Source organism: Cucumis sativus, chromosome 1, assembly GCF_000004075.3.
Source record: "Cucumis sativus cultivar 9930 chromosome 1, Cucumber_9930_V3, whole genome shotgun sequence".
NCBI classification, from domain to species: Eukaryota; Viridiplantae; Streptophyta; class Magnoliopsida; order Cucurbitales; family Cucurbitaceae; genus Cucumis; species Cucumis sativus.
Window position 1 is genome coordinate 22,248,925 of NC_026655.2, and position 12,930 is coordinate 22,261,854.

The 12,930-nt window shown below is 30.0% G+C and overlaps 2 protein-coding genes across 3 annotated transcripts; both read right to left on the minus strand.

The window, feature by feature from the left end:
* Window positions 1–514: 514 nt before the first annotated feature.
* LOC105436065 (protein PSY3) lies at window positions 515–1,007 on the minus strand. Its single transcript, XM_011660334.2, has 2 exons — window positions 849–1,007; window positions 515–766 (listed from the first exon to the last, which is right to left on the minus strand). Exons 1-2 carry the CDS (start codon window positions 937–939, stop codon window positions 630–632), a joined length of 228 nt encoding a protein of 75 aa, XP_011658636.1. The 5' UTR covers window positions 940–1,007; the 3' UTR covers window positions 515–629.
* Window positions 1,008–7,496: 6,489 nt separating this feature from the next.
* LOC101208805 (PHD finger-like domain-containing protein 5B) lies at window positions 7,497–11,605 on the minus strand. 2 transcript variants are annotated; one of them, XM_031880178.1, is made up of 3 exons: window positions 11,403–11,603; window positions 9,394–9,619; window positions 7,497–8,050 (listed from the first exon to the last, which is right to left on the minus strand). In XM_031880178.1, the coding sequence occupies exons 2-3, from the start codon at window positions 9,489–9,491 to the stop codon at window positions 7,753–7,755; spliced, it is 396 nt and encodes a 131-aa protein (XP_031736038.1). In that variant the 5' UTR covers window positions 9,492–9,619; window positions 11,403–11,603; the 3' UTR covers window positions 7,497–7,752. The 2 variants fall into 2 exon arrangements, with proteins under 2 accessions (XP_031736038.1, XP_004145253.1); XM_004145205.3 differs by lacking the exon at window positions 9,394–9,619 and having other exon boundaries at window positions 7,497–8,133; window positions 11,403–11,605.
* Window positions 11,606–12,930: the final 1,325 nt, after the last annotated feature.

Sequence of the window (12,930 nt, forward strand, 5' to 3'; positions counted from 1 at the left end):
TCATTTAATAAGATGTAAGTCTAATTAAATATTAGTTAGTGTTAAATTATACGCTCTAGGTTTGTCCCTGTTTAGGATCAAATATATACATAAGGTAATAAATTAATTTGGCAATCTAATCATTTCATTAAACTTTGAAACAAATTGAAAAGTTGAAGAATTAAATAAATAGTGACAATAAAAACTAAATGCTAAATAAATACACACATTTAAAAGTTAAAAGATGGTTTGAAAAAGAAATACAAATTTTTAAATATATATATCAATCTTGAACCATAACACTTTTTTTCCTTAACATTTAGCTCTATGTATTAATATAAATTATTAAATTGGAAATTATATATTCTTGAAAAAAATGATCAAAACTTTTAGATATATATGTGTGTTTATTAACATATACTATATTTTTAGCATTTATTACGTTAATTTGATAATATATATTACTCCATTATCAACACACATAAATGGAATTATATAAATCAATAATATAGCATTTATATAAAAATCAATAATATAACATTTATATAGTGCTATTATTGGTTTATTATTGGTTCATGGAGTACATGGTTATTTCTCTTTTTAAGTTTCCTTGCTCATGCTTTCTTTCTCCTCAAACAAGCAAAATTTCATTAGGGCTTGTTCTTGATGAGGCGACTCTTGACAACGCTAACTTCGGACGAATGTCGTGATGGGGGTGGTGGACGATGTCTTGGATTAGCTCCCGGATCAGGATAATCATTTATCACATAAGCTGCTTCTTGGTTTTCTGATATAATATTAGACTTTAGTTTTTTATACATCAAATCTAGACTATTGAATAATATAGGTTAATTGGCAATCTTACGTACCTGAATGGGGTATGATCCGAGCCGAGGCAACGAGGGCAAACGAGAGCAAGAGGAAGAGGGCGAGACTGAGACGAGCTTTGGAATAATCCATGCTAGTTGTTGTTTTGTCTTTGGTTTGAATGATTGGTGATGGAGATTATGAAGTAAAGAAATCAGTATATATATATAAATTTACGTAGTGAGAAAGGAAGAAACTATGGGAGGTTTATTATTACGTTGAAAATGGGTGACTTTGAATGAATTTATGAATAGAACAAAAATAGATGAGATGTATTGTTAAGTTTGGTAAGTAAGAAAAAAAAGGACAAAACATGGTTGTAATGTGAAAGCACAAACCTAATATCTTAATGTACATACGTTTTTTAATTAAAACGGCTACTATATATTACTTTATGCTAATTATAGAAGGTTTATCAAGAGTATGAATCCACCTCAACATAGTTTATGAATAAGAAAAATATAGCTCATTATCACTATTTAATTAGTCGACATGAGATCCTAGTTCAACAATCATATAGGTTTACACACGTTAAGACTTTTCTTTACAAGTCTAAATGAGAATAGTTCAACAAATCACATCAAATATTTGTTATCAATCTCAATGTTAGAGGTTCAATCTCCAAACCCCACGTAGACTTCTTTTGAGGGTGTAAATTCTCATACCCATATGTTGTTATATTATATGCAATCGATCAAACAATGATGAATCATGCAAAATATATGTAGATTCTTATTCTAATTTAACACTGACAAATTTATAATATAGCACTTTATAACTCAACTAGATCATATATCGTTAACTCTTGATCAAAAGGTTAAAGATTTCAATCTTCATTTTTCACATGTTGAATGAAAAAGAAATACCAATTTGAAATTTGTTTTGTTATACAATTATAATAGTCTCTTAACTAAGAGGGTCGGGTGTATTTTGTTCCTCGAAGTTAGCAAGCAACGTTACATACTCAATTTTACTCTTAATATATGAATTTAAAACCTTGTTGTCCAAAAAGAGAATAAGAATATTATACCAATAATTAATATTTAAGTCAATATGAGTGCATCTCAACAGTTATTTATAAGAAAAATTACATAAGATGACAAAACATTTAGAAAAAGAACAGTTCATGCAAGTACCCCTTTTTTGCATAATGCGAATATAGCAAATTAAATATAACAAATAATTAGTGATATCGGACGATTGTCAAAGGGCCATCGAAAGGTTATTAGAGGATTATCAACTTTTCCAATTTAGAAAATGTAGTATCGTAAATTTTATTATCATAACTTTTTTTGCTATTTTTATAAATGCCACGTATATATAATTGGCATACATATATGTATGTCTTATTTAATTTTTTTCTTTATTGTTTAAATTCTTTCTTTTATTAAATTTTTAAAAAAATTAGAATATTCAACTAACGTAATTATATTAATTCAAAACTATTTCATTATAATGAAATGTAAGTCAAATTAAATATTAATTACTATTAAATTATACGTTTAATCTTAGGTTTGTCCCACATTGATCCAATATGCATAAACTAGTTTGATACACTAACTTACCAATCTAACCATTTCATCAGTCTTTGAAATCATTAGTCTTTCAAACAAATTGAAAAGTTGAGGAACTAAATATATAAGACAACTCCAAACATGCAAGGACACTAGATGCTAAATAGATACAAACTTGAACGTTTAAGATAATTTAAAGAAAAAAAATACAAATTTTTAAACATACACGTATCAATATTGAACAATAACAACACCTTTTTCTTTAACATATTTAACGATAACAACTCTTCTTTTAACATATTTAGTTCTATCTATTAATATAAATTATTAAATTATAAATTATATGTCCTTGAAAAACATGACCAAAAATTAAGTTAATTAATTATGTGTGCTCTTCAGAATGGGAAGAGAGAGATATAGAAGAAAGCAATATACATATATAATTCGAATAATAGAAAATTACCTCAACATTAGTAAATAGTTACAATATATATCCTTTTAAATTTGATACATAAAATTAAGGGATATGCAAAAATATCATATAGTGTGTGAAAAATTTTATTTCTTGTATTAACTATCTCAACACACATCAAATAGTTGCTTCCACCACTTGACCATAATGCCATTATCTTCTCTAATTCTCATTAACCATCCAATTCCTTGTTGTTCCCTGCAAAAATCAACAAATCATGATTAATTATAACAACAAATTTTTATTAGGTGGGTTTGCTACAATGGTAAGTATATATGACGAAATATAACCCTCAATGTTGAGCTAAACTTTCATACTTAATTATGTTTATGAGAATGGATGAAACTTCACCATTCTCGTACTTGTTATGTTATTTGAATAGATAAAAACACTAATAACCTAAATAATAATAATTTAGTTAGAGACTCGGGATCTAAGTCATTAAAAAAATAAATAAATAATAATTTCTATCTCACGCATTCAACGATATACCAATTAGTTTTATCCATTGAGTAATAATCTATATTTGTATGGAGTGAGTGAGAGATTCGAAACCGTTGAAGAACCTTTGGTTAAACATACCCTTGTTTACAGATAGAGGATGGTGAGGATCATGTCTATGATTGGCACGTGCATCACCATAGTCTTGTAACCCAATCATCTCTTTGTCATTTCCTACGTATATAAAAAAATTTAATTAACCATAAAACTATATAGTTAACTATGTACTAAACTACACCAATAAACCCATCGTCAAATAAGTTTGATCATTTGTAAAGCTTGAAAAATTAAACATAAGGCCTTAGGGTTAAATCAGTAAAGCTTGAAAAATTAAACATAAGGCCTTAGGGTTAAATTATATATATATATATAAAGAGGATATATGACACTTACTCAAAGACCTTCTATTTTGACACCATGTTAAAATTAATATAATCGTTTAAATTACCTATTACTTTAATTTAATTTTGAATTTTATTTTATGTACTTTGGAATATTTTTTATTAATACCATCTGTAAATCTTTAAAATAATAGTATCTTTTGTTGATTATATAACCACATTTTTCCAAATATAAAAATATTATCTCTATTTAGATTTCTTTTATAAATTTTTTGAACTCACATATATATGATAATTTATTTATTTTACAAAATTTATTATTATTTGATAACACTCTAGAAAATTATTAATTTTTGAATGATTAAATTTAAAATATATTGAAAGTAATATAAAAAGAGTAAATTTAGACGATTGAAAACACTTCAGGAAACTTGGAATACAAAAGAGCCAAAATATTATTTTCCCTGTAAAGATTAAATTGGGAGGTAAGACATTTTTTATCATTTGTACGGATTGGCACAACAAATTTGACAACTTCGATCATTATTATATAAACCAAGAACGACATTGCAAAAGTTTTATCTTCGTGAAAATTGATATAGATATCGAGTTCTTTAATACTATTATGTTAAACTATCAAATCGTAAAACATTAAATAAAAAGGTTATGACAAATTTAAATTAAACGATGAGAAATGAATAAAGGTGAAGAAGGAAGAACTAGAAAGGGTTTCGTTCTTACTCTTGTTGCTCGAAACTGGAATTGCAGGTGCATGGCGAGCGGCAGAAGCTACCATGGCGGTTGCGAGGAGGAGGAGAATTAAGAAAGAGAAGTAAAAGGAAAGTCGAGGAGGAGGAGAAGAAGAAGAAGCCATTAATATATATCTCTACCTCTCCTCACCTTCTATTTTCAATACAAAAGTGAAAAGTACTGAATGGAGAAGCCAAAGCAAAAGCATCCTTATTTATAGCTTTTTGAATGAGAAGAAAAATGGGGTTTTCTTTTTTTCTTTTGTTAATTGAAATTCATTAGTTTTAGTTGGTTGCATGGTACTGTGATGAATAAAGTTTTTGATATGGACTCTAACAACAATAACTGTACTAGCGTTTAATTTAAAAAATAAGTTATTTTAAAAGAAATCAGAGTTTGACAAAATGTAGTTTTTTTAGGTTCGTTTTTATCAAAATTATTTAAATAAAAATGAATTTTTTAAAAAATATTTTTATTAGGTTGATCCAAATTAGGACCCTAATTTACTATTTCTACGTGTGTTCATGCGTGTACATGAGATAGTATTTTTTCGTTAAAATGAAGTTTGTAGTTCAATTTCAACTATATAAAAAGTTGAACCAGTTTATATAGTTTAATTTTTACACGTTAAGGTGAATAATATTGTAAAGGAGTTCATGTATGCATTTGATTGTTTATACATAACCTATAGTGCAAATTTTAATCAAGCATTTTAATAAAATAATTCTCTGAGTTTTATCATTTAAGAATTAAGATCAAACCTTATTAATTACTCCAAAATTATTTTGTGAGTAATTTTATATGATCTGACCCTACAATACTATAAACTCTCAATTTTCTCTTTTTTAAACTCTTGTTTAGTTGAACTTTTGTATATAATTATGTTGGTTGAAATTTCATAATTTTGGTTACATGAAAGAAAAACATTGGGCAGTGGGGTTTTCATTAGTTATTATGATTGATGAATTAAGGTATATGTAGCTATTATATGGTTAATAAAAAATAATTCAATCATCTAACCCAAAATCATGTAAAAAATTTAATACAAATAATTAAAACTTCATCTATAGTATTTATGATGTTAGGTATTTGCGGAAGTAAATGTGGTTTGTCAATTACATGTTAACATAATCATGTGATAATTCAATGGTATTAAACTTTAAACATCAACGTTATTGCAACATCAATTAACTAAGACTTAAAATGTTGATGTTGACAGAAAGATTGAGTGCTAAATTTTATAGAAATGTTAAATAGAATATTGAAAATGTGATAGAAGTCTCACACTAGTTAGAAAAGATAATTACTATAGATATTAGGTATTTAAGCAAGAACAACGACCACTCCTAGTGATATGAGATCTTTTGTGCAAAAACAAATAATGTTATGAAAATCTATACTCGAAGGAAACTATATCACATCATTATAAAAATACGGAAAAGAACTTTGTTGTCTTTAATAATTTTTATATAAATTTGTTTGAGTTAGAAATAAAGTGCACCATGCTATGCATGGTTGGTTTGATTTAGACCAAACGAGTCTTGCTTTTGTTTTACATTGAATTATCATTGAACTTAAAAGCTTAAAACGAAAATACGAATGGAACATTCAGTTTGGAGTTTATTTTATTATTATTTTTTTTTCCATCTCACCACAGCACTGTATGGAATTTGACTTTGAATTCAAAAGATGGCTCAAATTAAATTCCACCAATTATGGTTATTAAATTCGGAGCTCTGAAGTTGTGGAGTATACGAAGTTGGGAAAATCTGTTCCAAAGTCAAAAGAAATATTACATACAAATCTGTCTTTTGGATTTTGGCAGTCGCAAACAGTGCTTTCTAGAGATGAGGGTCCAAATAATGCAACCACGATACACTCAAAAACAAAATTCCTTTTAATAGTAATACTATAACATACCGATTTTGTTTTAACATTTGACTTATCATTAAATGATATGTTGCTTTAGTTATAGATATCATATCATTTTTTTACGTCCATACAATGAATAGAAATTTGTAATAGAAAAATTTTATCGATATTACTGTAGACGAGATTTTTTTTTTCTTCTTTTTGACGAAGAAAAACTAGGTTTCAACTTTCAAACCATGTCGGGTTAGAGCTATCTTACCACTTCTGTTTAGTTGACTTTGAGAATATATCAGAACAGATCCTAGCTAATGTACCTGCTTTTAAGATCAATTTTTTTCAAACCTGATTTTATTCCACTCTGCACTTCAACCAAATAATGGATGGACACAATTTGAGTTTGAATTGCATTAAACTAATTTTGGAATATTTTTAAAAGACTTGGAAAGAGATGTACTTGGAAAAAGCTAGACCATACCATTTCATTCCATGGGAGTTTCTCTAAACTAGTGTGTGTGTGTAAAACACAACTAATTAGTAAATACCAGTTAAGTCATTTAACAATTAATGATCGTAAAATTTTAGTATGACTAAATTTATTTGTAGAAATAAACAATTTAAAAGTAAGAAGATATGGTTACTAAATAAAATCTTGAGATTAGAATTTTGAAAACAACAAGAACAAAATTGAAACCAAAAGCAAATACAGAGTGCAATGTCATTTTGAATAATAGAACATTAGTTGAATAGAAAACTAACAAGTGACAAACTTATGATGAGACCTATGTCATAATCTTAAAAGTGGATGTTGGGTTATGAGTTATGACATTGTGAAAACCTAACATTACCATTACCATTACCATAACCATTAATGGAAAGAACCATTGCCCTCTCTCTGAGTCTAAAAGTGAAGAACATGGAGCATAAAAAAACATTCAAAGAACTTCCACTACCAACAGCCACAAAAAGCAACACTAACAAATCTCAAACCTGTCCATCCCATCAACTATGGTTCCCAAACTTCACTGTATATTGGTTGACTTTGAGCATGTTACTCCTTTGCCCTCCTTTTAAGGGTGGAGGGGCCTCTTCTCATTGCATCATCACTAGTTCAAGTAGAACAACGATAGACATCAAACCTCAATTTTGATGGATTCCCTCCTTGTCCGCCCAACTGAATCAATCAACATCAATACACCAACATAATCGAACAATAAATAAAGCACTAATTACCATCTTAAAAGTCGATAGTTCAATCCATAGTCATAGTTGTACTCAAAACCACAATACAAGCAACAAAGTTTTAATTCTTATGAATTGCCTTGGCCCCAACAACTGTTCTCACTCTGACTCATCAGCATATACATACACGTCTACGAGAGTTTTGAGATTAGATATCAGAAATTCATCATATTACAGTAAGATCCATCTTAGGAAGATAACTACATGTGTTTTGGCTTCATCGTTTCTTGAACCCATATTTCTTACGTTCATAGAACAAATCTGTTTTTGCACTGCCTAAATTAACAATCTTTGGGCATCCATCTCTATCTTTCTCCTGCTGTGTACACTCTTTGCAGTAGTAAGCATCTGAAATTCCTACTCCTCCACAGATCACACAACGGCCTTGGAAAGACCCGTAATTGCATTCGTCACAAACTCGAACAAGTGTACAGGGGCGGACATAAGAATCACAGATTACACACTTCCCATCGCACTTCTCACATAGGCGGCCAATTGCAATTCCTGGCTGCTTTCTGCACATGATCAAATCAGGATGATGCTTGGCCATCGCTTATGCAACCACAACAATCTATAAAGTTCCAGTAAAACTTGTAACCTGAAGACGTGTTTTCAAACTTGAAATGTTAGAATTAATCTCATGTACCCCAACTAAGGTAAATCTTTTTTAAAAAATAAACGGTTAGGCATATGAATTAACCCAAAAAAAAAAACCGATGGGAGAGTAGCAATCCCTAATGTTTGCATATGTTTGTTTACATCTTTCTAGTTCATAGATGGATGGCATAATTCACATCGACCCTCTAACCACAGGCAATAAGATCATCTTCTATCACCTCACATTTGAGTAAAAGATCTTTATGGTTGCACCGTTACAAATGCAAACGACTTTTGCATATATTGATATTTGGTCATTGAAATTGAAGCACAGGCCAAATATGATGTAAAACTGCACAGACTAGAACTGAACTTAAAATTCCAATCTTCATAAAAAGCCACTGTTTTAAAAAAAACCAAAAAAATATGCATCCAAAATATGGTGTCAATATATTTAAAATGAAGTTGGAATTTCCAAATGCCAAGTGAATAATTTAACTGGAAACTTGATAAAATCATGGACCAACAGGTTGGAGTTTGGCAATTCTTCTCTTTTCATATTCTCTTCTTCTTTTCTTGTTCTCTTCTTTTTAGAGATCTGCACTTACTATGATAACTACCAAAACCGACCGACTGCTGATGTGGTCACTCAATCAACGGATCCTATTTCTTAAAAACTGATCATCACCAACCAATAAAAACCAACTAGTTGGCATTGGTTCTAGTCCAAAATCGATGTCAAATGACCAATGAATACCTGAAGTGAGGACTCGAGAGAGTTCTTGCAGAGATATTTGGTCCTTTGTTAGATTCTATGTTTCCCTTTGGAATTCACTGACCAAGTCTCTTTCTAATTGCACTTTTAGCCTTCTTTTACATAGCTAAAGCCCTTTTGCGTAGTCCATCTCCCTATTGTAGACTTCTGTTTTGAAGGCCCTATATCTTCCTTCATTTTTTACTTTCATAAAAGTGGTTTTTCATAAATAGTTTTTGCTTTTAGAAAATGGTGTTATGTGAATTCCTACAAAGCGGAAAGATAGTTGAGATCAAAGCATTCAAGAGTACATGAAAACGTGTAGAATCATTAGTTCAATAAGTTGTACCACTATATCCTTGAGTTCTTCAAGTAAATCCAAGGACACAAGCAAGATTAAGACCAAAAGGTGTACGACTCCAATCAATTATGAGAATCACCAATGAAAGTTGTTGATTTCATCTTTAAAAAAAAAAACTAGGAAGATGAATATTGATGTATCAAGACCTCTTAGGTGGCAACTTGAAAACGTGTGGATTGAATAAACCTCCACTGTAAAACTTATCACAAAGTTCTCCAACCATTACAATCCTCTTCAGACTCATGTAATCATCCCTCCAAGGGAAAAATAGAAAAACAGAGCTAGTTCAGTAAAATTAGCCCAGTAGGTAAAGGCACTAATCACACTTCCTTAGTTGTCACTGTTTCACAATTTTGAACATGTTCTCCAAGCCTGTTTATTTAGAAGCATTTGAACATTGTTATAGTAATAGAACAAAATAAAACATATTCAATTATTAGCGTTTCAATCCACTGACTGTTTTCATTTAGACAGATGCACGTTATCTATCACAAAACAAACATTTCATTTAGACAGATGCACATTAAAATTCAATCTCCTATCTCCTTAAAATTTCACCACACTTTGGTTGTGCCTCATTCATAAGTTCCATTAAACACAAGCATATTGAAACAAAAAGAAGATGAAAAAGAAGAATTATTTAGACAGATGTGCATTATCTATTTCCAAAAAAGCATTTCATTTATTCAGATCAGATGCACATTAAAATTCAATCTCCTATCTCCTTAAAATTTCACCACATTTTGGTTGTGCCTACGTTCATAAGTTCCATTAAACACAAGCATAATGACACAAGAAGAAGAAGAAGAAGAAGAATCATTTAGACAGATGCGCATTATCTATCTCCAAAACAGCATTTCATTAAGACAGATGCACGTTAAAATTCAATCTCCTATCTCCTTAAAATTTCACCAAACTTTGGTTGTGCCTACGTTCACACTTTGATTGTGCCTATGTTCGTAAGTTCCATTAAACACAAGCATATTGACACAACAAGAAGAAGAGAAGAAGTTAATAAGCCCAAAGAACCTTCTTCCATTAGGTAGGATTATTTGTAGAATATTGGTATGGTTATTAGAAGGAACATATTAGTAATTAGATAGTAAGTTTGTTAGGGCTTTTAGTTACAAAAAGTTGGGAACTTGGGAACATGGTGTGAAGAATTTTGTCAGATTTCCTTTAGGGAATTGGTGAGAGACTAGATCTCTTGAAAGGCTAGATGGTCTTGTTACTTATCTAATGATATCACAGCAAATTTTCATAGATTTCTTTCTTTTAATGTTCATTGTTGATCTAGTTATTCTTGAGTATTCTTGAATCTTGTCAGGTGGTATCCTAACAGTAACTCAGAAGTTCTTTTTTCTCTCGGTCAAGAATGTGTGCCTTAAATAGCTGAGCTCTGCTAGGGTTGGCAGCAACTGAGCAAGTTAGATGCTTAGGTTAGCAATTACGTGTCTAACTATTAGTTTGTATATTAATTTCGGTAACCTGGCAACAAAAATAACTACAGCTCTATCTCTCTTGTTTTCATTTCTTCTTCCTCCTCTCTCTCCATTCTTCATCCCACATAAACCGTAACCCTAGAAATCATAGAAGCAATTACCCAATTCCAACCATGAAATACTAGAAAATGAACTCAACCCAAGCACCATTCGACATCCCCTGCCCCATTTCTTTTTATCCTTCAATGCCACGGATAGTTTGGTGGCAAAAGAGAGAGATAGCCAGGTCCGGCTAACATTACGTGATTGGCTTAAAGTTTTGACCCAACGTTTCTTGGTCTGTACCATATGTAAAAGTGGCAGAGATTCCTTAATCCCCTTCAAGCCCTCCATTTTTAAAATCAAGCACATGAAGTACAGAGCATATACAAGGCCAATGTTCCAATAAATTCAAAGGATTCTTGAACATTTTATTGGTTAATCTGAGGGAGAGAATTTCAGTTTTCGAAGAACAAGGGAAAAAACTCATTGTCCATTTCCCAACTATAATCTACAAATATACAAATATACAAATATAAAAAAGACTAAAGTTGTTCGATTAATCAATCCAGCTATAGATTAAATGAGGAAAAACCAAACAATTTCATCAGAAAATTTCCAATTGTTGTTTTTCAAGTGAGAAAAAAAAACGTAGATGGAAAATGGGAGAATACCAGGACTAGTGGATGAGAAAATCAGTGAAAAACGGCTACGTGGATGCTCCGGCGGCACGAAGTGAAGAAAGACAATGGCGACAGCGGTGGCGAGGGTGAGCTGCTGAAACGGAGGAGGAGACGTCGTGAAGAAGAAGAAGTGGGTTTGAGCAAAGATGAAAGAGTTTAGGGTTTTTCTCTTATCAGTGTTTTCATTCTATTTTTTATTTTTTATTTTTCGCTTTTTAATCCTTTCTAATTTATATTATTTTTTTATAATTCTTTTAAACATAGTTGTCTTAATTTTTAACACTGAAAAATAATTTCTTTGGTTCCAAATTAAGACATTAAAATGTTATACTTTTAATTTTTATGTCTAAGTTTAATTTTAATTTAGTATATTAGGTTATGAGTATTTCATCTCATTTTTCGCATTTTTTAGTTTAGTGTTTTTTTGGATTAAACGTTATATTTCTTAGACCAGTTATATATTCTTATGTGAATCTAGTGGAATTTAGTTAACTAGAAACAATAGTAATTATCATCCAAAGTGACACAATCAAATTTAATATAGAAAAACCAACTCGATGTGATTATTATAAAATCAAGGATGGAAGTGAATCTCTGCTATAATAAATTAGGGGCCGTCCGGGGAAGGAAAGGAATAAGGGAGAAAATGAATAAGAAAAAGGGAGATTAAATGGAGAAAAATATTATTATAATCCTTGTTTGGGGAAATGATTAAGTGAAAGAATTATGAGGATTATTATGATTCTTGTTTGAGATAAGGATTATGACAAAATGATGTTGCTATATTTTATTAGTGATAGATTTCTATTATTAATAGACTTTGACAAATTTTATCATATATTTGTAATTTTTCTAAGGTGTTGCTATATATGCTAATATTTTAAATCTGATTTCTATATTAGTAATTATTCTTAAGTTTTTTTCATTAGAGTTTACAAATGATAATGTCTTTTTGTCAAATGTTTTCAATTAAAATGTATTTCCAACATATCACGGTATTGCACAAAGGAAAGCGACATTGAATTAGCATTCGATATAACAAACCTTGCATAGAGATTACATCTTAAGATTTATACAAGTATGTCCTAAGATTCGTGTGCATTGATCCTTACATTTTCAACATGGATTGAAAAAAACTATAAATATAGAAGCTTATTTATTCTAAGTATACACCACTTTACATCAAAGGAAGTTATAAGAAGGCCGACGTTCGTACAATCGCTATGAAAGTAGAAAAAATCAAAGAAACTTGTGCATAGATACTCTTTAAAAGATATAACCAAACATATACACATTTAAAAAGAAAATGTATTATTGAAAAACAATTTTTCACATACGGTTCAAAACATAAATATAATTTGTTGGAGGATTTTTTTTTTTTTTTTTTGTCAACAAACTTCACCACGTGATCCCAATGAAAGCTCGTTTGAATAATTTTGAGGCTAATTAAAAGTTAATATAATGAGCCCCTAAATTAACAAATGACAAATAATTAATGTTTGGGACTTTGTTGAGAACT

What these genes read in the sequence shown, in the direction of transcription:
- LOC101208805 (XM_031880178.1), bottom strand. Translation starts at nt 9,491, where the DNA reads ATGAGTCTGAAGAGGATTGTAATGGTTGGAGAACTTTGTGATAAGTTT. An exon ending in TTCAAGTTGCCACCTAAGAG is followed by an intron (nt 8,051 to 9,393) that starts GTCTTGATACAT and finishes GATCATGTGCAG; the next exon opens with AAAGCAGCCAGGAATTGCAA.
- LOC105436065 (XM_011660334.2), bottom strand. Translation starts at nt 939, where the DNA reads ATGGATTATTCCAAAGCTCGTCTCAGTCTCGCCCTCTTCCTCTTGCTC. An exon ending in TCGGATCATACCCCATTCAG is followed by an intron (nt 767 to 848) that starts GTACGTAAGATT and finishes ATATTATATCAG; the next exon opens with AAAACCAAGAAGCAGCTTAT.